We start from the raw sequence: 23,663 nt of genomic DNA on the forward strand, positions 1-23,663 counted from the left end.
TAGCGCAGTCTCTAATTGACATTAAGAAAACGTAAGGGATTACAGGCTTAAGGATTAGAGGATTAAGAGGGAGTCGAACTACGTTAAACTCAACAAGTAAATAAACTGGAGAGGAAAGAGCGAATTAACGTAGTCGAAATGGTCAAGATAGTATTAATGTGATACATAGAAAATTTGGCGCGAACAAGAATAAACGAGTTTCGTGACTCCTACCCGCAGTTACATGAAATGCAAGATATTTCGAATTTCGCGGGAAAATTGGAAAATTTAGCGGGAATATTAATTAGCGGAGGAACTGAACATAAAAGGCGCTCGGAATTATGAGTACTTAAAATAGGTCGCTTAACAATAAATTGGCAGAAGGCTAACAGAAATAACAAACAAATCACTCAATCGAAGAGGCTACGATGACGGATACAGGAGAAATTGATGAAGGGCACAGCCGGATAACGGGGCGATAATTATTAAATTAAATTTTTGATGTTTCTCTCTCACTAAAGCGGTGCGTAGGCGATGACAATGTGTTCTTTAGTAGCTGATGTTGCAGGAATCCGATGTGCAGGAATAATCTATGTAGTGCGAAATGATGCCAGATGATACCAGTGGCTGCTGAAGTCTCACGTACATTCAGATTGTGATGGAACAGGTTATGTGACAACTGTAGATTGAGGTAATGTGTAATTCCAGGGCAAATTATGCACTAACTATCTCAAGCCTAGCTGCCCCTTGGACTACACATCACCTGGAACAAGTTGCCCGCGGAAGTGCAACAAAATTATATTAGTAAAACTATAAAAACCTGGAGCCGATGTAAAGTGCGTGCGGCGCTCACCAGAGAGAGAGATAGAGAGAGAGAGATAGAGAGAGAGAGAGAGAGAGAGAGAGAGAGAGAGAGAGAGTAAAAGAGAATGAAAAATAGATACTTATAATATTGATGGTAGAAGTGTCAGCGGCATTCGAATAGTTGCAACTTTCTGGATGTCGTCTCTCCTCGGTGTTGATGTTCTCGGCTGTTCGACGACTTCGTTCACCGCTGTTTCCATCGGTGACACCAAGACTCGGAAGACTTCATCTTCGAAGAGATCACAGTCTTTGCCTAATGCTGCCATAACTTCGTCCAGCGCGTCTTGCCACGGCACATTGTCCGGTGAAAACAATTGTTCCAACACTTCCTCACTTACTGCACTATCGTCTTCAAGCTGCATTTTTCTTCACAAACCTTAACATCAATACAAAAAAATCACAATGACGTATCGTTGTGAGGCGATCGAATTTTTATTCATTTTCGGAAACACTGGCCGTGCATCAGTCATTGGTTAAAGAATTGGGAGTAGGAGTAGGAGACTACGCGACAGCACTGATTTTGTCGCGTGCATAAGACGATCATAATTAGTGGTGGGAGTAGCTAAAGCAATAGCGATTAGTGCAGAGAAAAAACGCCAGTGTGTATTAATACAGGATCGCGATAGCACGTGCGCGTTTTTTTCACGTAACAGACGAATCGTAGGTGGTGGCAAGCTATTGGTAGTGACAAGTTGCAGCGAAGGAACGTTTGGCCCATTTCAGGGCCACCTTTTTTTCAAGTTAGCGGACATTGGACAGTTAATTGACATCATCGATTAATATAAATTTAAAACAGCACTTTTCAGTGCGAAATTTCAATTCTAGACAAACTATTTGTACAATAAAAAAAACTTATATTATTTTTATAAATCAGCACTTTTCAGTGCTATTCAAACGTATGTTTAAATATAACATAGACTAACTATTTGTTCAATAAAAAAAATTTTACATACTTTTTATAAATCAGCACTTTTAAGTGCTATTCAAACGTATGTGCAAATATATCGTAGCCGCAAAGTTAAGTATTAAAAAACAAATGTTTCAACAAAAAAACAATAACAATTCCAAATTACGAATAAATTCAACCTTGTGTTTTTCTTTATTCCTACCCACCTCCCCCCATTCTCAGCGAAACGAGCAGGTAACAATAAGGTAAGTATTTTTTAATTATTTAAAAAATATACTATATTAAAATAGTTCGTTTAATTCAGTGTACAAAATAATACTGAAAATGATAATTTTTTCCTAAAACATAAAGTAATAAACAGTTAGTACGCACTAACTTTAGAAAGAGCGGCAATGGCTCAGACGGTAGAGCACTGTCGTATCGATGTATCGACAGTTGTTATTTCGCAGATGTAAGTCGTACATATGCGATCGTTGCTGACACTATTTTCTAACTGAACAGAGATTGAAAACGCACGAGATCGACTGTAAAAATGTGAATATGTGTAAAATTGTGCTTCCCAGTAGGAAAGATAAATTTTTACAATTTGAATTCTTTAAAAATGTGTGCGCAGTACCGTTCGTTGTGTACGCCGATTTTGAGAATCTCTTGGAAGCTGTGTCCCACGACGAATGGATCTATTAACGTAACCAACCGTACAGTGTTGGCTTTTTCATCAAGTCTAGCTACGATGACTTTCGTGTTATGGAAGCTATAGATAGAATAGCGTCGATGACGTTCGTCTAGCTAAGTGGTTCGTTCACCATCTTCACTATTTTGTAAAAGTATCTGCACGAGTTATACAAAAACCCACAGCCTATGGAAAATTTAACGTTCCAAGAGGCATTTAACTTTCTTCGTGCTACCCTATGTCATATATGTAATAAGCCTTTTGACAAGAAAAAAGACACAAAAGTCCGCGATCATTATCACTTTATTGGAAAACATCGTGGAGCTAGTCACAGCACGTGTAACATTGCTTATCAAGAATCGAGAACTATACCCGTTTTTTTTCACAATCTCAGTGGATACGATGCGTATCTATTTATCCGGAAAATCGCGAACGAATTTCCCGGTCGAGTGAGCCTCATTCCTCAAACCAAGAAAAAATACATATCTTTTACGAAGTACTCGTACGTGAAAGGTACCAATATAAATCTGCGTTTCTTCGATTCGTCTCGATTTATTTCTCTCGACAAACTATCGTTGTACTTGGAAAAACACGATATTCTAGAACGAAATTTTCAGCAAGTTGATGGATACACACTGCCGCAGATTGCCTTATTGAAGATAAAAGGTGTATTTCCTTATGACTATGTATTGTCGTTTACAAAACTTTAGGAGACGACGCTTCCACAAAAGCAAGATTTTTACAGCAGTCTGTACGATTCGGATATCAGTGACGAGGAGTACAGTTACGCGGGGAATGTTTGGAGAACGTTCGATATCATCGATCTGGGCAACTATTCGGATTTGTATTTCAAGACGGACGTTTTCTTGTTGGCCAAAGTTTTTAAAAACTTCAAAGCCAAGTGTCGAACGGCGTATCGTTTGGATCCGGCCCACTACTATACGACGTCCAGATTGAGTTGGGATGCCATATTGAAGTATACGGGTGTAAGGTGGGAGCTCTTGACGGATACCGACATACTCATGTTTATCGAGCGCGGCATTCGCGGTGTAATCAGCCAGTGTTGCAACAGGTACGATGCCGCGAACAATCCGTACATGGGGAACGACTATGATCGAGAGAAAGATGACAAATATTTGATGTATTTCGACGTCAATAACCTGTACGGATGGAGTATGACCGAGCATCTTCCACTCGATGATTTTGAATGGTGCGACATTGACGCCAACTTTTCTTTCCATATACCCGATGATTCATTCTTTGGTTACATATTCGAGGTGGAGTTGGAGTATCCAAAAGAAATTCATGATGCGCACAAAGATATGCTATATTATCCGGAGCACAAAACCGCTCCGGAATCCAAACAGATTAAGCTCATGACGACTCTCGATTTTAAGGAGCGTTACATAATCCACTATAGCGCTCTAAAACAAGCAATAAGGCATGGCTTGCACCTCGCGAAGATACATCGGGCTTTAATAGTGTCAGCGTGCAATGCCGATATATTCACTACTATTACCAATTATTTATAAAGGGGGAAGGCAAGGGAGGCGGTGTATCGCTCCAGGCAAAGCAGGAAGGAGAACAGCGGGCAGAATAATTTCACACACTCAATCCGTTGACAAACCGTTTATTACAATGCACTACCTAGAGTGCCTGCGAAAGTACAAACACTTATTAACAATAACGCACAAACTTAATCTAAACGAGATGACCGGCACGTTAGCGCCATGTCAACTCGTTAACCGGCTCAAACAATTACTTGAATTACGCACTGTCGAAAACTACGCCGGCTCGGGGAAGCCTGGCGTCGCAACGCGAACCGTGAGAATCGCCGAGGAAAGGGAGAGATATAAAGAGAGAGAGGAATCGATGACCTGACCAATTTCGGCGGACGTCGCTGTTGCTGGCAGCCTCGAAGATGTCCCACCGGCGGCTCAGCAGGAGGATCCTAGGCTGTTGTGTGACCGACGATCTGGCAGAAGAAGCTGTTGGGTATCTTGATGGCGGCTTCTTGCAGGAAATCTCCTGACTGCCGCGTCGCTGGTGGAGAAAATCCCGTCCGCCAATCTGACGAAGAATGCCGACTTCTTTCACACAAAGGGATGGGCAGGCTTCACAGCGAAGGGTCACCAATTGATATGGCCGATCTCTCTCGCGTGCGTCGCGTAACTTACTGTCGCGAGTGCATGAGAGCCGGCTTCTCACGTCTTCTCCTACCACTCGCCTCCTAATCGGCGGCACGCGGCAATGCCGGTCGCGACAAGTGCCGCGCGCCAAGCCCAACCTAGACTATAGTTTCTCTCTCTCTCTCTCTCTCGCACTCTCAATATTCGGTAGCGTCGTCGCGTCCCTGTCCTCGTCCTCCGCTCTCGTACGTTGCTGAAAATGAAAAGGGCAGGCATCAGGCACGTGATAACAACGTGCGTTTGATGCCAGCCGTGCGCCTTCGCCTTGACAGGCCTACACCGTCACAAGAGTTTAATCAGAGCCAAGACGTACATTAATTTGACGTATATTAATAGCAAGATGCGTAAACAAGCGAAAAACGAATTTGAAAAAATGCTATACAAACTCTTCAACAATGCAGTGTACGGCAAGACTATAGAAAACGAAAAGAAACGTATCGATGTTAAGTTGGTGAATAAGTGGAGGGGCGAAACGGTGCCGAAGCTCTGATAGCTCGACCAAATTTCCACAATAGTGATACTTTCGACGACGAACTGGTGGCGATTCAACTATTGCGGACGGAAATCACAGTGAGAAAACCCATTTACATAGGTCTCGCTGTTCTTGACTTTTCCAAGACTCTCGTATATCTATTCCACTACAACTACATGACGAGAGCCATTCGTAAAGAACGTTGCAAGCTTTTGTACACCGACAAGGACAGTCTGGTGTACGAGATCACCAATGTAGACATATACGACGTCATGCGTCGAGATATTCGCGAATTCGATACATGAGATTTTACAGATCCGAATCGGTTCAATATTCCTAGAGCCAATAAGAAAGTGGTTGGTAAGATGAAAGAAGAGAACGCCAGAATGCTCATGCTCGAGTTCGTTGGACTCAGAAGCAAAATATACAGTGTGAGAATTCAGAATAAAAATCCAATAAAGAAGGCAAAGAGGATCAAGAATTCGGTGTTGAATGCTACGATTACATTCGAGGACTACGTTAAATTTCTTCGAGCACAATGTGATTCTGAGCCGACAGTAAAAGTCTATCAGATCACGTCATCATCAGTTGTACAGCGAGAGTCAAACAAAGATCGCACGCAGCGCGCATGACGATAAACGCTTCTTGCTACCTGGAACCACCAATACGCTTCCTTGGTGTTATTACGGCATTCCATTGGTGGAAAAGGAGGGGATAGAAGCACTGAAAATGGTCGCAGACGAGCCACCAACCGCCGCCGCCTCGAGTCGCCAACCTCCGCCGCCGGTGCCGTCGAGCCGCCGAAAAAGACTGGAGTGGGGAACAGGTTATATCAATCAGCACCCGAGGCTTCGGAGCTCATTTTCATCGAGAAAAAGTTACCTGCAACGACGAGTAGTGAGCAGCAGCAGCAGCAGCAGCAAAAATTAGAAAAAAGAAAATTATTCAAGGTAATTGTGATTTTTATTGTGTGTGGGTGTTTTGTTTCAAGTCAACTGAGTTTAAATATTATTTTGTCTACAGATGGATCTTGCGTAGCTGAATAATATAGCTTGTCATCAATTCAAACCCACTAAAAAGATTGGTGAATTGGAGACAGAATTCAAGTATATGATCACCGGACTGAAACAAGTTAAAACACGATTCGATGCAAAAGTCCTACTTAAAGTGAACGATGAGTTCCAGCTGTTTCTACCAAACAAGGTATCAACTGCATTAATCGTAAATGAAAAGGTACTGACCGATATGGCAGATTACGCTAATAAGCTTAAATTATTTCTCACTTATAAGGGTAATAGCTGTATAGAATTTACAACTGCATAAATATGTATCAATGTGCATTTAAGAAAAAAACAAAATAAACTTATTGTATGTGTGTGTATTCATTTATTAAATGTTCAATCAACATAGTTTTCCTTTTGACAATTTAATTCTATTTATCTAACTATTATGCGAATCATCAAATCCTAACCACTTCACGAAAACTTGATTACCACGCCTCTTAATAACCTTTTCTACTAGATAGATGTCAGGATATTTGGTTTTCTGAAGTTCATGTTCATGGATGCTACCTAGGATAGGCTTATTTTGATAATCTTTCAAATAATAAGTAGTTGGCTTTGTTGGTATCACGCGTACAATTGTAAATATTGTGAGTGCAACTATTCGTAATTTATTGTTCGATATTTAATAATTTGAATGTATTAATTAATTTTGTATAATTTTTTAATAAAGTATTCCTGAAGAGACCATGAATAAAATGACGAAACGTTGAGTTAGTTTGGAAGTTTTGTAGTTGATTTATTTTTGGGATATTCCTCATATAATTGATTTTAATTTCTAATATTACACAACAGAGGAAAATTAAAGAATACGAGATGTAAATATTTCCGTTAACTAATTTGGTGTATATTCTTTTTCAAATATTTTCTTCGCTTTGCTCACGCTGACTTTGTCGACAACTTTGAACTTTGACTTTCTTCTTCTTCTTCTTCCAACGTATTGTATAAATTTTTTAATACTTGAGCTTGATTCGTCGCTGTAACTTGGATAGGTTTCATACCAATAGTTTTGTGTTTGCAATTATTGTATGCAGCTATGAGCTCCGGTAGTACGTCGAACCATTTGTAGTTCCTATGGAGACTAAACTTTTTCCACATAGCGTTCTTGAACGTGCGATTAAATCGTTTGCATATCGGAGCTTTGAGCGAACTATAGGTCGAGTACAGATTAATATTATATTTTTTCATGAGAGCTTGAAAATCTGCATTATAGAATTTCTTACCTCTATCTGTATAAAGATTCTTTGGCCGTCTATCTTTCGCTATAATAGATTTCATGGCCGCTGTTACATCGCGACGGGTTCTCCTTTTCACTGGTACAGTCCTCGCATGCTTGGAAAAATTATCAATTATCATGAGAAGCCAATTGTAGCCGCGTTTTCGTCTAGAATAGGCCTTCACATCGACGAGATCGACTTACCACGTCTCATCGATACCTCAAATGTCGTACTTTCGTCTTTGATAATTCCATCTAAATCCTCCAGATCACTCCTCAATCGTGCGATCGCGTGTCTCGTAGATTTTATTGCCATCTGAACGATGTTTTCCGCAGTTTCCCAATTTATAGCGTCTTTAGCCTGCCGCGGAGGAGCAAGATTTTCCAATTTTTTATTCTCTTGATCGTAATGGTACTCACTCGTGAGCTTGAACCCAATACCGGGTGGACCGTGAAGACCGTGAACTCCTTGCTCTTTATATTTACGCCCGAATATGTCGACGTTCCAGCTGATTGCTCAGCCACTACCAATCAAAGATGAATAACGAGCTCATTGGGATTATCCCAGTATACGTAATCCATATAAGTATTATTTCACGCAACATTGTAGCTAGGCAAAGACGTATCAGTCTGTTGCCCCTCGCCTCCTTTTGTATTTTTTTTAGTCAAACTGAATAACGGATCAATTATGTTATTGAATTTGTTACTATTGTGCGCTCGTATAACCTCGTTTGGATTATTTTTTTTCCTATGAATACTAGATATCTTCAAGATTTTTTTATAGCTCTTGAGATCATTGGAATTGATTAAACTTTGATCAGGTTGCTTTGCTACCAGTAACTCCATTAATCAGTGTTTTTGGATACTTGAAACCATCGACGTCTACGATATTTTTGTCAAAAATCACCGAAGATTTACTATGCGTGTATGGTCCATTTCGTTCTTTACGTACTCCATAAATCAAGTCCACGAAATTCCAATCACTTTTATCCGATGCATTCGTGAATTAGAAATTCTTTTCTTTATGCGGGCGTTTTACCCTTAGTACACAACGAAAAATTTCTTAATTACCTATTCATTAATTTACCGTTCCCGTTCCGATTACCTCCATTGCTAGGCCCGCAAGGAATGTCATGTAACGAAACTTCGATCGATATCAATTTTTAAGCGTGGGAAAGTGAGGTGCACTCGCTCATAGCAATCGAGAAAGGGGAAAAGAAGGAAAAAGTAAAGAAATGAAATTAAAAATCAAAATCAAAATCACACCAAATCAACTTAAAATCACACTTCAAATACCGTAAATGAACAAACCGTATGATTATGATCATAATCAGCTTTACAAACTCTTAACCTCTAATGAACACAACGGGGTTACAAACACGTCTTACCTCTATAGAATACAACGGTGTTCTTAACACCTACTACAATAAAAGAACAAAGAACAAATTAACTAATTTACCGCGCTTACAAATCTAACCAACGTACAGAACGTGTCGCCCGGCAGGTGACCGCCATGACGACGAACCGACTTAGCCTACTTAAACTAAAAGAGAAAGCCGCTCGTCGAGGGATCGCCTTAACGGTACGCTACCTTAACAAATTAATGATGCCGACCGTAATTAAGGCAGGTAGCCGGCGCGTACGCGCCTTCCTACCTACCTGACTCGTACGACTACTCACTGTACCATACCACTAAAGAGAGAGAGAGAGAGAGAGAGAGAGAGAGAAAGAGAGAGAGAGAGGAAGAAATATTACGAGCCTTGATCTTATCGATGCAGAAACGGAAGGCCTGGCTGCGCCCTGCGGATGGTGTTGCTGGCCGTCGCTGGGCAACTCTTTGCCGGTTCCTTTGGGTAGCGTCCCTAGCAGATATTGGAAAAGATACTTGTCCTTTGTTTCTCCTAGCTTCTCGCGTCAGCTCCTTAGCGGCGTGTGCGTTCGGCTGACTTCTGCGCTCTCAACTGTACTCTTAACTCTGCACCGCTGACCGACTAAAAAACGTCTCTACCGCTGATCGATTGAAAACCTCCTGTCCGCTCATTCGCTTCCGCAATCGACAGCTTCTTCGCTCGCTCTTTTTCTCCCCACTTGACTACTTATTAAGCGGTGCACGACCAATGCACTAATTGGTTAGGCGTTGCGCGCCTCCCTAATCCTGCGTGGGGCACGCACGCCCCTTAATCTCTCTCTTTATCTAACACCTTATTCTTATCGCCCACTTAACGACTTCGGGCCGGCTCGGCCTCGTTCGGCAATCTCCGTCGACTGAAACAAAGACCATTGCATTAGGCACGTTCTCAAATGCGCTTAACGCTGGTTACCATGCCTTGCCGAGAGAGGGGAATTGGGGAAAATACCGACGAGAATAAGCGCAACGCTTGCTCTCGTCACAATTCCATAGTTTATAGATGTCTTTGTCCATCACTAAAAATCCATATTTATTATCCAACCAACATTTTGCACAAATTTATTTAAATTGATTGTAAGTCATATCTGGATTCACATGATCGTCATATATATGTTTCATATTGGCTTCGTCTTGTCGAAAAATTGCCAATAAATTGACGTTATCTCTTACGAGATGCTTAGGAATAGGCGCGAACGTTTGTGAGAGATAGAAGCAGTCGACACTTCTATATCTGCTCATACAAAAGAAAGCGCGTACATTGTCCTGTTTCTCGTTCAGTATAATCCGATAAATGGAGATGTTAAGAAACTTATTTAAGCTTATAGGAGAAGAGGGAAGGATATTAAGGAATTGACTCTTTCCTTAAGCAGCTCAGTAGTAGCTTTCTATCGCAATAGAGTACGTATTGGATATGCAAGGCTTCATGATGCCTGGAAAAACTTATGCTGTGAGAAAGTTAGCGATACTTCCACTTAACTACAACGAAGAACCACTCATACGCTTGTTCAAACCTCCCTTTCCATGGCGAAGACTAATGGAGAAATATAAGCGAGAAAATCTCTAGTTAGAACTTTATTATCATGGATTAACATGGAACTCTGGTGATTATATATACGAAGAGTAAAAATTCATTATCACAGATACACTCAAAGATGCCACAAAAAATTTCGTTTCCGGACATTTGAAAAAAAAGTGGTTAGAACGATATGGCCTAAAAGTTTTCGATTTGAATGATTGGGGCTATTCACCTTTCGAAAAATTAAAATCAGTTATGCCTTGTGCTCTAATCATAACGGCAAATGCGTAACGACATGTGCACATCAAAACATTAAATTAATGAAAAAGTTTTACATCGATGGTTGTTGCATGGATTGGTAAGAGGGCGATGAAGTCGTTGAAAAGATTTCTTAGTGATTTTATTTTATTTTTACGCAAATAATTTGTAGAATAACATGGATTTTTAAGAACATATAGAGTAATATATATTTTTTATCAATAAAGAATTTTTGTTTCAATTGATACAAAAAAAATATTCTTTTATTTCTTTATTTAACCATCCAAAAAAAAAGCGAAATTCTTCGCTGACTCTGACAACGACAGCAGCAGTAGCAGCAGTTCATCTTTTTATAATAAATTTTGTATTTGAAGCCCGTAATGGCTCGGTCAGTAGGGCAACGGACCCGCACCCGGTAGGCCCGGGTTCGATTCCCAGTCCCTGCTTATTAATACAAGCACCACTGAAAAAATTTTCATGTGCTTTGTTCTCAAACACATGCATGCCTCCGTCCCTGATTAGCACTAATGGAGCATAAATAGAATGACATTAAACAAAAAAAAAAAAAATAAAATTGTATTTTTTATCAACAAAAAAAATTTATACAACATAGAATTTAGATGAAAAAAAAATGTTTATTTATTGTAGTTGAGGTGGTGTACAATGATGACATGTGTACATATGATTACTAGTCCTTCTTTCCGTTATTGAACTGCTGATAGCCTTTTTGTCCAGGAAAATTATTATTATTGCTCGAAAATTTGGAAATACTTTGTTTCCATGTCGATGATTCTTTGTTCTTCTTTTCGTCCGGGTCTTCTTGTAGAAAACGAGAGTTCTTTACTTTAGAGTAGCAATCCATTTTATTGGAATACTGGTTGATGAATGAATGGATAATTCTTACACCGTGCTATGTATAGTAGCTTACAACCACGAAGGCTTCAAATAAAAGAAAGTAAGCAGGATTTTGTGTTGCATTTTGTGTTGCATGTTGGTTTTTTCATCGTTGTCTTCACAGATACTTGCACTTTTTTTTATTAAACCATATTGGGGCGATGAGACACATACACACAAACGTACACACACACACACACACACACACATTATAATAAAATTATTTAGGAGAGGGATATTAGTATCACCATAATAATAATAAATTAATAATATATATACACAATAAAAACTGTCCGGGGTACCAGTGGCAGTAGCTCTAGCGGTAGAGCATCGGTCTGCGGATCCAGAGGACGCGCGTTCGATCCCCCGATCTGTCCGTCCGTTTTTTTTCCGATAACATTACCTTGTTCTAGAAATTCAACATATACACATGCGTACACACACAATAAGATCAAATTGTGTAACACAGAACGCACGAGCATCAAGAGCACATCAGCTTAGTAGGGTCGGGGGGAGGGAGAGTGCATAGAACGCACGGGCGTCAGAATACATCAGCTTAGTAGGGGAGGGGGGAACGGGGAGTGCATAGAACGCATGGGTATCAGCTCAGTAGGGGAGGGGGAAGTGCATAGAACGCACGGGCATCAGAGCACATCAGGACAGTAGGGGAGGGGGAGGGGGGAGTGCACAGAACGCACAGGCATCAGAGCACATCAGCCCAGTAGAGGAGGGTCACACATTTTTTTGTTGATCTGATTGTCGCCAGAATTCCTTGCTTTTAAATCAGTGACCTTATCATGTACGCGCTTCTATCATAGCAAAGATTCGCAACGTTCTCTGTAGGTCCAGAAAAGACTTCCCTCTCGTCAATGAAATCACTGCGCTAATGTCTGCACTGTTCCCTGCAATGAGCCGATAATCGATTCATCGTTATAGTTTATATCCGAATAAATTAATGCTCATTTTTATGTACAGATTAAATAATAAATAAATAATAAAGTTTAAGAATACTAGTGTTATTATACCAGAAAACTTAATCTAAAACTAATCGTTTCAAAACTTTATCTTGGAAAAGCCTATTTTTTCATAATATGCGAAACTATAGCCTAACATTATAAGTTTAATTGTTCAACGTTGATGAAATTTGTATAAAATTTGCTATAAAAAATACAAATACTAAGACACGCTATACCACAATATAAATGATCTATTATTCCATGAAGTTCAGTTCGACATTGTTAGATCTATGGTCAATTTGGTGTAATTTGAAAAATTCCAATGTATTTATTTGAAAATAATACAATAAATGCAAGATTAGTTTAAGACAATACAGCACTATAGCCTACTGTACTTGGAATTCATTAAAGAAATTTCAGTCCTTAAATTTTTCTTCCATTTTCTAAACATATCTATATTAGTACAGAATTAAACTAATTCATATGAGATGATCAAAATATATTATAATCAAAATGAAAATATTACTACATCTTAAATATTGAAAATGTACAATTTCTAACATAACGCATACTTTTTAGATTTTGCCAATAGATTCTAAAGCTAGACAATTATTTATTACTACTGGAGGCTTGAAGGAGATTCAAAATATAAAAGCTCTTCCTGATTCGAATCTATCAAGACTTGTGAAAATCATTAAATGTTGCTTTCCTGAAGAAATTATCAGGTTAAGAATTTTTTAAAATAATTTTTATCTATCAAGTTCGATTATAATTAATTCAATCGCGGTATAACTCATTTAATCCATATTTAAAAATATAATGAGTAAATTTTCAGATACCATGATTCAGCAAATTACTTTTTAAGAATTCTCAAATAATTGATTATGTGTGGTGTGTGTGTATATTTATTGTAACGTTGTTATTTATTGGACAACGCCAATGTGGCTAAATACGTTGATTGCGTGCCAGGCATTAATGATTATTAATAATAAAATTAAATCTTTACTTTGGAGTAATGCCTCTCCGAGTTCAATCAAACGCAAGTACTTACGTTGTTGCTCCAGCATAGTGCAACGGTAGTCGATTCAATTAATCGAACCGTTCGCGATTCTGATTTTCGCGCGTTAGTTCTAAGTATTGAGAGAGAGAGAGGGGGCGCGCGATCTTTTGAATTAGCAGTTAAGCCTCAGATGTTACTTGTGTAGTACCGCCAAAATAGTTTAGCACAGTGTTTCACCGATTTACCAATAAAAAGTTTACTTGGATTTTGGATACGTGTGCAAGGGTGAGCGAGGAAGCCGCGACAGTAGCAGCATCACGGAAGCAGCAGCAAAAGCAACAGCTATTATACAGCAGATTTGCGATCGTCGCACCACAGCTAATTCTGATCTGAAGAGCACCTTTAATTTGCTTCAACAATTACGGCTGATCACCGTAATTACACCGCAGGGTAGGTGCACCTCCCTTAATTATTACGTGACAAAATACATTTAGTATTTTGTCCAACCGAGTTAGCGTTAATTTTTTGTATTCGCGTCGAGCGTTAGATCGCGCCAATATTCGTATCTTCTCTCTCTCTCTTTCTCACCGAAAGTTATTTAATTGTAAATCCTATTCGCGTGCGTCAGTCTTTCGGCCCGACAAAGACTGTAGAGATTTTTTATTAATAAAATCTATTAAACTTATTCGCTGATTTCGTCATATAATTTTCCTAGTAGTTTAAATAATTGGAAAAGGCTTAGGTTTTAATCCGATTACAGCTAGGGGATTAAGTGGATAAGAAGCAAAGTCGATTACACTTAAAACTCATCAAGTATCACAAGACACGTGACTTAAGGTGAGTTCAACTCCGCTTGATCGAAGACAACTAAGTTAAGTCAGCTGACGTTAAGGCGAATACACGTATTAACATACGTGTTAACGGAGCGGCGGTTTGCTCTGCATCGTGGGAGTTTGCTCATAAAGAAATTTCTCATTTTGCAGATTTATCCCCCCATTACATGGCGCCCAACTAGTATTAAGACCCGTGTCGTACGAATAGGATTGTGCGTCGAAGGTAATCGACGCACAGATTACCTTCGATTACCTTCGATTACCTTCGACGCACGAGAGAGAGAGACGATTGCGCAAGCGCTTAGGAAGGTTTGAGCGGTTGGTAGAGCGGGATCGTGAGCGGTACGCCCTCTGCTGGGGAAAAAACGAAACCACTTCGAACCTTTTGTTAAAAATTGTTAAGACTATTGTAAAAAGGGCCGAAAGCGATAATTATTGGTAGGTCGAAGTGATTTCAGGTCGTACGGGATAATCAGGTGTTAACCTATTTCAGCCACAGTTTGGTGGATAAAGGGGGGTTGGTAGCAGCTGATCAACGATAAAGCAGAGAGCGCGACCCAAGCGTGCAGTCCAGATATTATCCAGGCGGAGCAAGCAAACAGCAGGCTCCGACCTTAGGTAGGATATTATTATAATATTTATAGAAAGTTTACGGAGACTGCACGTGCTCATAATTCCTTTTAAAAGGCCTTATAAAAGGAGGCATTAAAAGTAGTAACACTAAATAGTGTACACCCCGCTCATACCTTGGGTGATAGGAGACGGTAGTGGTCGATTAGGCCGAAATTTTAAACCTCAACCGCATCCTACACCCGTGCGGAGGCAAGATGGCTCTGTTGTCAGCTCAAATCGACAATTGGGCATTAGACCTGACCTCCGCACAGCGCGAACGCCATTTAGTGGAGTTGTAACTGTGCAAGGATGGAAGTGTCATCCAACAGGCGGCTAGACTTGGGAGATGGTTGTTGGGTGAGTACACCGCCACAGATTTTGAAGAGACCACGCACAGCAAAGAGGTGACGGGGCGCAGGAGGCGAATCCGACAAGCGTGGCTCGACACAGTTTGTGACGAGTTGGAAAACCCCAACGCTGATGATAACAGCGACCATCCCCTCAGAATTATCAATAGGGAGGGAATATCATTGACTGATATGTCAAGGACATTCACCTGCCCGGATGAGGATTCTGAGGGTGAAGCCAGCCGCCAAGAAGAGGATGAACTCATCCAGAAGGCCCTCCGCACGCAAGAGCAGGAGGAGAGGGAGAGGAGACAGAGCAATCCGGATCCCAGGTCGCAGGAATCCTGCACTCGGAAGGAACCTCAGGAAGAATTATCCTTGAGTGAAGCCTTCCGGGAAATAGAGTATCTGAAGGAGGGAGTAGACCATAACCAAAAGTTGGTAGGTCGAATCCTAGAAACCCTTCAGACTCTACAGGGATTACAGGTGTGTGCGGAGCGCGAGGCGCAGGACATGCGCATACGAATTCGAGAGCTGGAAGACGCAATGCATGACATGGCCAGTGCTAACCGTTCTTCTCAGCGTGACTCGGTTCAACCGCGCTCCGGACGTAATGTGGACTTTCAGGACACATTCACCTGTCACTACGACTCGGGGATTCCGGGGAGTACACCGGCTCCTCCAAGACCAATACCTAGGAGAAGGGACGTCACAACACCGGAAGTCCTCCAAAGAAGAGGAGGTGAAGAGGATCTGGAAGTTTATGGGAGATCTGCACCCGTTCGACAGAGGAGTCGAAGCGGATCATCTGGCACCGGACATCAGATATTCTCATGGCTCTCCACAACCCGAGATGTTAGGAAAATTCTCCGCGGATGGAAATTGAGGTTTGCGGGCAGTAGGGCACAGAGCGTAGATACGTTTCTGTCGAGGTTGGAGGATCTGCGCGTAGGTGCAGGACTAACTGACGACGAAGTGCTTTGTTCCGTATCAGAGATCCTCGAAGGTAACGCGAGGACCTGGTACGATAACAACAAGTACCAGTGGCTCAGTTATGACGAGTTCGTCGCGGATGCCCGGGATTGGTTTGGCACAAGTACGCAACAGCAACAAAGGCTGTTGCAGGAAGCCCAGAACCGGTTCCAGGGTGAGGACGAACTAGTGCGAGACTACGTGTCCAACCTGGTGGCTCTTGACAATAGACTAGAACCGCCCATGCCCTTGGAGAGGTTATTAGACCTACTCCATGCAAACCTCCTTCCAAGCATCCAAATCCAGCTGCGTCGGAGCGAGATGACGTCGATACGCGAATTCAACAGGAGGGCAACCGAGGTACAGAACACCTTATCTTATGGTCGCCCTCCACGTGTATTCGCTGACCCCAACTCGACGATCTTCCCTCAGCATGCCTACCAGCCGAGCAAAAGAACGGCTGGTAGTAAATCCCAAACCGCTGCAATGGCAAGCGAAGGGAAGGCGCGTGCGAAGAAGGAGGGAGATCCGCAGCGCGGACTGGGCGTGGAGAACCCCGCCAGGAGGCCTACCGAACAAGCATCGGTATCGGCTACGGAAGCTTTCACTTCTGATAAGAAGATGGAAGAACGTCTGGAGGGCATCGAACGGATATTGCGCAAGTTGGCCACTGACAAGCAAGGCAGCCCTCCAGAACAGCGTAAGAGCCGATGGCGTGGAGGAAGGAAAAATTCTCCTTCTTCCAGGTCTCCTGGCGAGCGGCAAGAAGGGCAGAGGCGGAAGATAGACTTTACTAAGCCTCTCCAGTGTTCCGCTTATGGCAAACTGGGTTTTAGTCGCAAGTTTTGCCCAGATTGCAACAAGGGAAACGGCAAGGAGAGCGAAGAGAAGAGGTCATCTTCGCGCCTCCAGTAAATTCGACCTCTCGCTGCGGGTCGCCGATGGGAAACAGCAAGTTGTCGGCGACCCAGGGATCCAAACGAGTCCTGGAAGGGCATCAAGAGAGCCCAGGACCTAGCAGTATATTAGAGCAGAAGGCGATTGAACCCGATGTCAGCCCTCGGCAGAATAGGGGAGTGGTTATCCTGAAAAGACCAGATGGCCACATACAGGTTGTGGAGGAGGGAGAAGACTCCCATGGAGGGAGAGTCTCTCCACACAAAAAGCTCCTCTGCCGAAGGGATCCACGAGTAAAAGCCAGCCCATCGTCGTCGCGGCAGCGGAAGGAAAAAAGCCGCTGAAAAGCACGATGAAAGGAGGCGAAGATGGGACTCATGGATATGACCCAGAGGATGAGACCAGGTGGTGGTTGCGAGTAGACATAGGTGACTTTAAAATTAGAGCACTATATGATACCGGCGCCTCATCCACGGTCATGGGTCAATTAGGGCTGAGATTGGCATTGGAGATGGGACTCGGGTTGAATGTGACCAGGGCGGGCGATGCAAGGCTTGCTGATGGATGCCCGTGCCCTATAATTGGTCACGTGATGTTCCCTTTTAAAGTAGGGGGAATCACGAAGACAATCAGAGTCGCCATTACGCCGCTGCTCACAGATGACTGCTATGTAGGCGCGAACTTTATAAGAGAGTTCCGCGCAATTTTGGATCCCGATGAGGATGAATTATGGCTTAAGGACGCCCAAGTGAAAGTACAAATGGAAGTGGCTGGAATTAATGGTACGGCATTTCTCGCACCGGTAGGACTATGGGAAGCCACGGAGTCACAGCTTGAAGAAATTGAAGACCTCGTCAGAAGATTGATTCCTGATGGGGGTCAGGCTTTAGGTTGTGCCGTGGGGGTTGAGCATGAAATAGATGTTGGAAATGCTCGACCCATCAAACAGAAGTACTACCCAGTCTCAGATAGAGTGCGAGAGGAAATGCACACGCTGGTCAAAGATATGCTGGAAAAAGATGTTACCGGACCAGCGTCCAGCGGATGGTCAAGTCCAATAGTAATGGTAAAGAAGGCAGATGGAAAATATAGGTTTTGTGTGAATTATCAAAAGGTAAATGCAATTACCAAACCTGATGCCTATCCTTTACCATATATGAACGACATCCTAAGACGAATAAGGGATGCAAAGTTCATATCTACTTTGGACTTGTGCAGTGCGTACCATCAAATTCCCTTAAAGGAAGAATCGCGTCCAATATCAGCGTTTACAGTTCCTGGAGTAGGGCACTTTCAATTTCAGAGAATGCCCTTTGGACTGTCATACGCAGGAGCGACCTTCCAGAGGTTGATGGACAAGGTGATAGGCCCGGATATGGATCCATTCGCTTTTGCTTACCTTGACGACGTAATTGTGGTTTCGTTGTCCTTTGAGGAGCATAAGCGGCACCTAGAAAGGGTATTAAAAAGAATTCTAGGTGCGGGCCTAACCATCAACAAAGATAAAAGTCACTTCTGTAAGACGGAAGTCAGGTACTTGGGAGTTCTTGTGAACCAGGACGGAGTAAGACCAGATCCCGAGAAAATACGCCCGATATTAGAATATCCAACACCCCGGACTGTCAAACAGGTGAAGCGGTTCATGGGAATGACCTCGTGGTATAGACGTTTTATACCCGACTTTGCCATGATCACTGAACCTATAAACCGCCTGACAAAGAAGAATGTACGTTTCTCTTGGGAGGAGGAGCAAGAGCGAGCTTTCACGAGATTGAAGGAGGCGATGACTTCTGCCCCAATACTGCAATCACCCGATCCGAACGGTCAGTTTGTACTGCAAACTGATGCCAGTGACATTGGAATCGGGGCAGTTCTCGCATAGGATGTCGATGGAGAGGAGCGTGTAATAGAATACGCCAGCCGATCACTCAACAGTGCCGAGAGAAATTATACGGTCTCCGAGAAAGAGTGCTTGGCAGTGGTATGGGCCATTGGAAAGTTCCGGTCGTATATTGAAGGGCATCTCTTCAGGGTCATCACTGATATAGTTGCCTGAAATGGCTCCACAATATGAGAAATCCCACGGGAAGATTAGCGCGATGGGCGCTAGCATTGCAAGGCAATGTCTTCGATATCGAATATCGAAGAGGGGATCTCAATGTGGTGCCAGACGCTTTATCTAGGGCCTATGAGGAGGAGGGGATTGAAGTAAGTGCTATAAATAGTCGGCCGGAGACCACTGACGCCTGGTATTTGCAACAATACCAGGAAGTATGCCAGGACCAACACTCTCACCCTACTTGGAAGGTGGTGGGAGGGAGACTGTATCATTATCAGCCTGATGAGGATGGTGAAGGGTCCATCGACAACGATGAAGCGTGGAAGCTTGCGGTGCCTAGGGAGAAAAGGTACCAGGTGCTCCAGGAAGTCCATGATGCTCCTACTGCAGGACATCAAGGACGAGAGCGTACGTTCTCCAGGGCTAGGCGCTTGTACTACTGTCCTAAAATGTATGATCAGGTCAGGGAGTACGTAAAGAGTTGCCCGATATGTCAGCAGTGCAAGGTGGAACAAAGAGCACCTTGCGGGCTGATGGGTCGTAGACAAGTATCACGACCCTGGCAGGTGGTGGCCGGTGATATCACTGGTCCATTTCCCAAAAGCTCTCGAGGTTTTGAGTATATCTTAGTATTTGTAGACTTGTTTACTCGCTGGGTAGAGTATGTTGCGATACGCAAGGCCAATGGGAAGACAATCGCAAGGGAATTACACGAGAGGATCGTCACTAGGTTTGGTGCGCCAGAGGTATTCTTGTCGGATAATGGAACCGAATTTAAGAATCAGGAGGTCGATTCATACTTGCAGATGAACGGCATCCAGCGCGCTTTGACTCCCGTGTATCATCCCCAAGCGAATCCCACAGAGCGAGTAAACAGGACACTCAAGACCATGATCACGTCTTACGTAAGCCGTGATCATAAGAGCTGGGATGAACACCTGTCAGAGTTCAACTTCGCGTTGAACTCGGCAACTCATAGCGCCACCCGATATAGTCCTGCGATGCTCATGTTTGGGCGTCAGCCGGTACCTCCTTTGACGTTCAGAAGAACCCAAGATCAGCAGGCCCTTGAATGTTCGGAGGGTCAGGCTGTGGAAGATTGGGCCGAACATATGGAGAAGCTTCCTAATTTGTGGGAGAGAGCTAACTCCAAGTCAAAGGAGGAAGCTGCGCGTCAGGCGGCTTATTATGACCGGAAGAGACGGCAACCCGAGTTTAAGGTCGGAGATTGGGTTTGGAAGAGGAACAGGATTCTATCTTCAGCTGCTCAAGGTATTTCAGCTAAATTAGCACCGAAATATGCCGGCCCGTACGTGATTGAAGAGGTTTGTGATTTCAACACGTACAGGCTAAGCAATCAGCTGGAGATCCTGTCTGAGCTCTTCCATGCCAAGGACCTTAAACCATATTACGGTCCGGGTGAGGTTGGGGAAAGTGAGGAGGTCATCGAACCTCGCGACCCGCCAGATGAACTGCCGTCGGAGGAAGCGAACGATTCCGCGAATGGGCGCGAAAATCCGGGAGGGGATTTTTCGGATAGCGAGCGGATCCAATTAGCAGCCCCCACGGCCGTAGATAAAGTTCCCACCGAGACGTCGGATTTACCGGTATCTGCCCCAACTAAGAGAGGTCGAGGTCGACCTCGAAAGGTTCCAGAGACGGTCACCGGTCCAGCGAGGGGCAACAACTCTCCCGTGAAGGAGAATAGAGGGAGAGGTAGGCCTCGAATGACCGTGCCCGTCGTACAAAGGACGGTTGGGCCGATAAAACCGAGCGGTAACCGACGAGGGCCAGGACGTTCCCACAAAGAATCGCGAGGGAGCGTATAACTCGGTGGGATGCGGCTTATATTAGGGTTTTTTCTTCGCGCAGGGAGATTCATCCGAAATTTGTTGTTTTTGGATGTTTCAGATGGACCGGAGAATCGTCGTCGAAGAGGAGACCTTCGAGGTGGTCACGCAGATGCTGTTAGATCTGCAACTGGGCCCTGATGCGACGCAGCTAATTGAAGATCTGCGGAGCTTCGCCAGGGTCCAGTTGGAAGGGACCACCCGAAGGGAGCGACGCAATACCTCGGTGGCAGAGGTTCTCCGAGATTCATCGTGGGTCGCCCCGAAGAAGGCTTCTCGGGACGCTTCGACACAGACCGAGGACCAGGACAGTGTCGAACGTCCCAAGTCTACAGTGGACCAGGGGGTGCAGACCCTCAAGTCCGGCGTATCCCTTACGTCGGACAGTGCGAGCCAATGCCCAGGACCCAGGAAAACCTGTGGGGCCTCGCACTGGGTCTTCAATCATCCCCGGATCCCTGAGCAGCCTACTCTCCTCCTAGACTTCAGACACGTGCGTCTGGGGATCAACGAGGTGGAGAGTGCATGGCGGCTCACTCAAGAACTCCAGTCTCAGGTGCAGGAGCACCTGAGACGCTTTTTGAGCCGCCAAGGCGCAGAAGAGCTGCTCGGGGAGTGGGCAGGGATGGCTCAGCGTCAGAGGGCCTACGGAGAGGCCCTGCTGCGGGTGGATAACGGACAAGAGTCCTCCGCAGCGCTCCCGGCGCCGGCTCAAGAGAAGAGAGCCCCGGGAGCTACAGACGCTGGACCGACGCTCACGGTCCATGTGGACGGGCGCATGGATCCTGATACTACCATCGTGGCCAGGTCGCAGGATGGACGTGCGACCGCCACGGAGGGAGGCGTGACCATCACCGCCTCACAGGGAGTCAGTGCCCAGCAGTCCCCTCTGGCTGCTGAGCAGCCATTACGAGATCGGGATGCTGCTCAATCTCGTACGCACCTGAGGGGCTGCTACATCTGTGGGGAGCCTGGGGTGACCAACTCCCAGCGGTGCCCGAAGAAGGCTACACACTGGCACTACCCGAAACTTCGCGCGCCAGGTGTAGCCAAACGATGATGTAGGCCCTGGAGGGCAAATAAATTAGCCGAAATAAAGAAGGGAGTTATTATTTTGTTTCCTTTCCTTCTTTATTACTTTCAGGTTCCTGATAGCAGCGAATCGCGGGTATTCGTCCTGCCCGGGTAGTCAGGACTTGGAGGGAGTTGCAACGGTAGTCGATTCAATTAATCCAACCGTTCGCGATTCTGATTTTCGCGCGTTAGTTCTAAGTGTTGAGAGAGAGAGGGGGCGCGCGATCTTTTGAATTAGCAGTTAAGCCTCAGCTGTTACTTGTATAGTACCGCCAAAATAGTTTAGCACAGTGTTTCACCGATTTACCAATAAAAAGTTTACTTAGATTTTGGATACGTGTGCAAGGGTGAACGAGGAAGCCGCGACAGTAGCAGCATCACGGAAGCAGCAGCAAAAGCAACAGCTATTATACAGCAGATTTGCGATCGAGGCAGCACAGCTGATTCTTTGTCCAACCGAGTTAGCGTTAATTTTTTGTATTCGCGTCGAGAGTTACATCGCGCCAATATTCATATCTTCTCTCTCTCTCTTTCTCACCGAAAGTTATTTAATTGTAAATCCTATTCGCGTGCGTCAGTCTTTCGGCCCGACAAAGACTGTAGAGATTTTTTATTAATAAAATCTATTAAACTTATTCGCTGATTTCGTCATATAATTTTTCTAGTAGTTTAAAGAATTGGAAAAGGCTTAGGTTTTAATCCGATTACAGCTAGGGGATTAAGTGGATTAGAAGCAAAGTCGATTACACTTAAAACTCATCGAGTATCACAAGACACGTGACTTAAGGTGAGTTCAACTCCGCTTGATCGAAGACAACTAAGTTAAGTCAGCTGACGTTAAGGCGAATACACGTATTAACATACGTGTTAACGGAGCGGCGGTTTGCTCTGCATCGTGGGAGTTTGCTCATAAATAAATTTCTCATTTTGCAGATTTATCCCCCCGTTACAATAGGTAGATTACTCTTCGATAATTTTTCGAAAAGGGCTAACATGTGCGTGCCACAGTTGAACACAAACAGTGCTCAATTTTAATGCGAGGAATCAAAATACGCTTTTATATTATTAAAAGCAAGATCGATTAACGAAATTAATAATTCTATATTGATTTTGTTTGCGTAATTAAGGGGCTCGATTTTTCCGAAACAATACTCATTAGTAATGTATTTTCAAATGTTTAATATCCAAAAACATAATATTTTCCATTATGCTCAGAAAGATAATTGCTATCTTTTTTAGTTTTTATTTTGTAGCAACATAACAAGTTTATGAGAAAAAAATTAAAATTGAATTGAAAAATTAAAAAACAGATATTTAAAATATGATTTTTATCCTTTTTTTCTCAAATAACTCACTTCACCTTCGTCAAATATAATCTGAATTCATAGATTCATTTTTTCAAATGCGTGTAATGATTTGGCGTGTACGATAAACCGATACAAAAATTATTGTAGAATAATGTTAATTATTTATTTAATTCTAAGTAAATAATTTCAAGTCACATAATTTTAGTACATTCAACGACGAAATTTATGTAGGGAAGTTAAAGACTGGAATAACTGTCATTGAGACTTTTGTTCATTAATAATCAAGGAAGGTTTCTGATGAGTTTCAGATCGATTCAATAAA

General features: G+C 43.3%; 1 protein-coding gene across 1 annotated transcript in view; it reads left to right on the plus strand.

The window, feature by feature from the left end:
- Positions 1–23,663, plus strand: part of LOC131675194 (sperm-associated antigen 6-like) — a 277,598-nt gene that overhangs the window by 103,343 nt on the left and 150,592 nt on the right. Inside the window, exon 9 of the mRNA XM_058954090.1 lies at positions 12,970–13,115. Within this exon, the coding sequence (XP_058810073.1) occupies positions 12,970–13,115 (146 nt within the window). The remainder of the gene's footprint in view (positions 1–12,969; positions 13,116–23,663) is intronic.

This window comes from Phymastichus coffea, unplaced genomic scaffold (assembly GCF_024137745.1).
Source record: "Phymastichus coffea isolate CEN01 unplaced genomic scaffold, Cenicafe_Pcof_1.1 PCOF00017, whole genome shotgun sequence".
In the NCBI taxonomy this organism is placed as follows: domain Eukaryota; kingdom Metazoa; phylum Arthropoda; class Insecta; order Hymenoptera; family Eulophidae; genus Phymastichus; species Phymastichus coffea.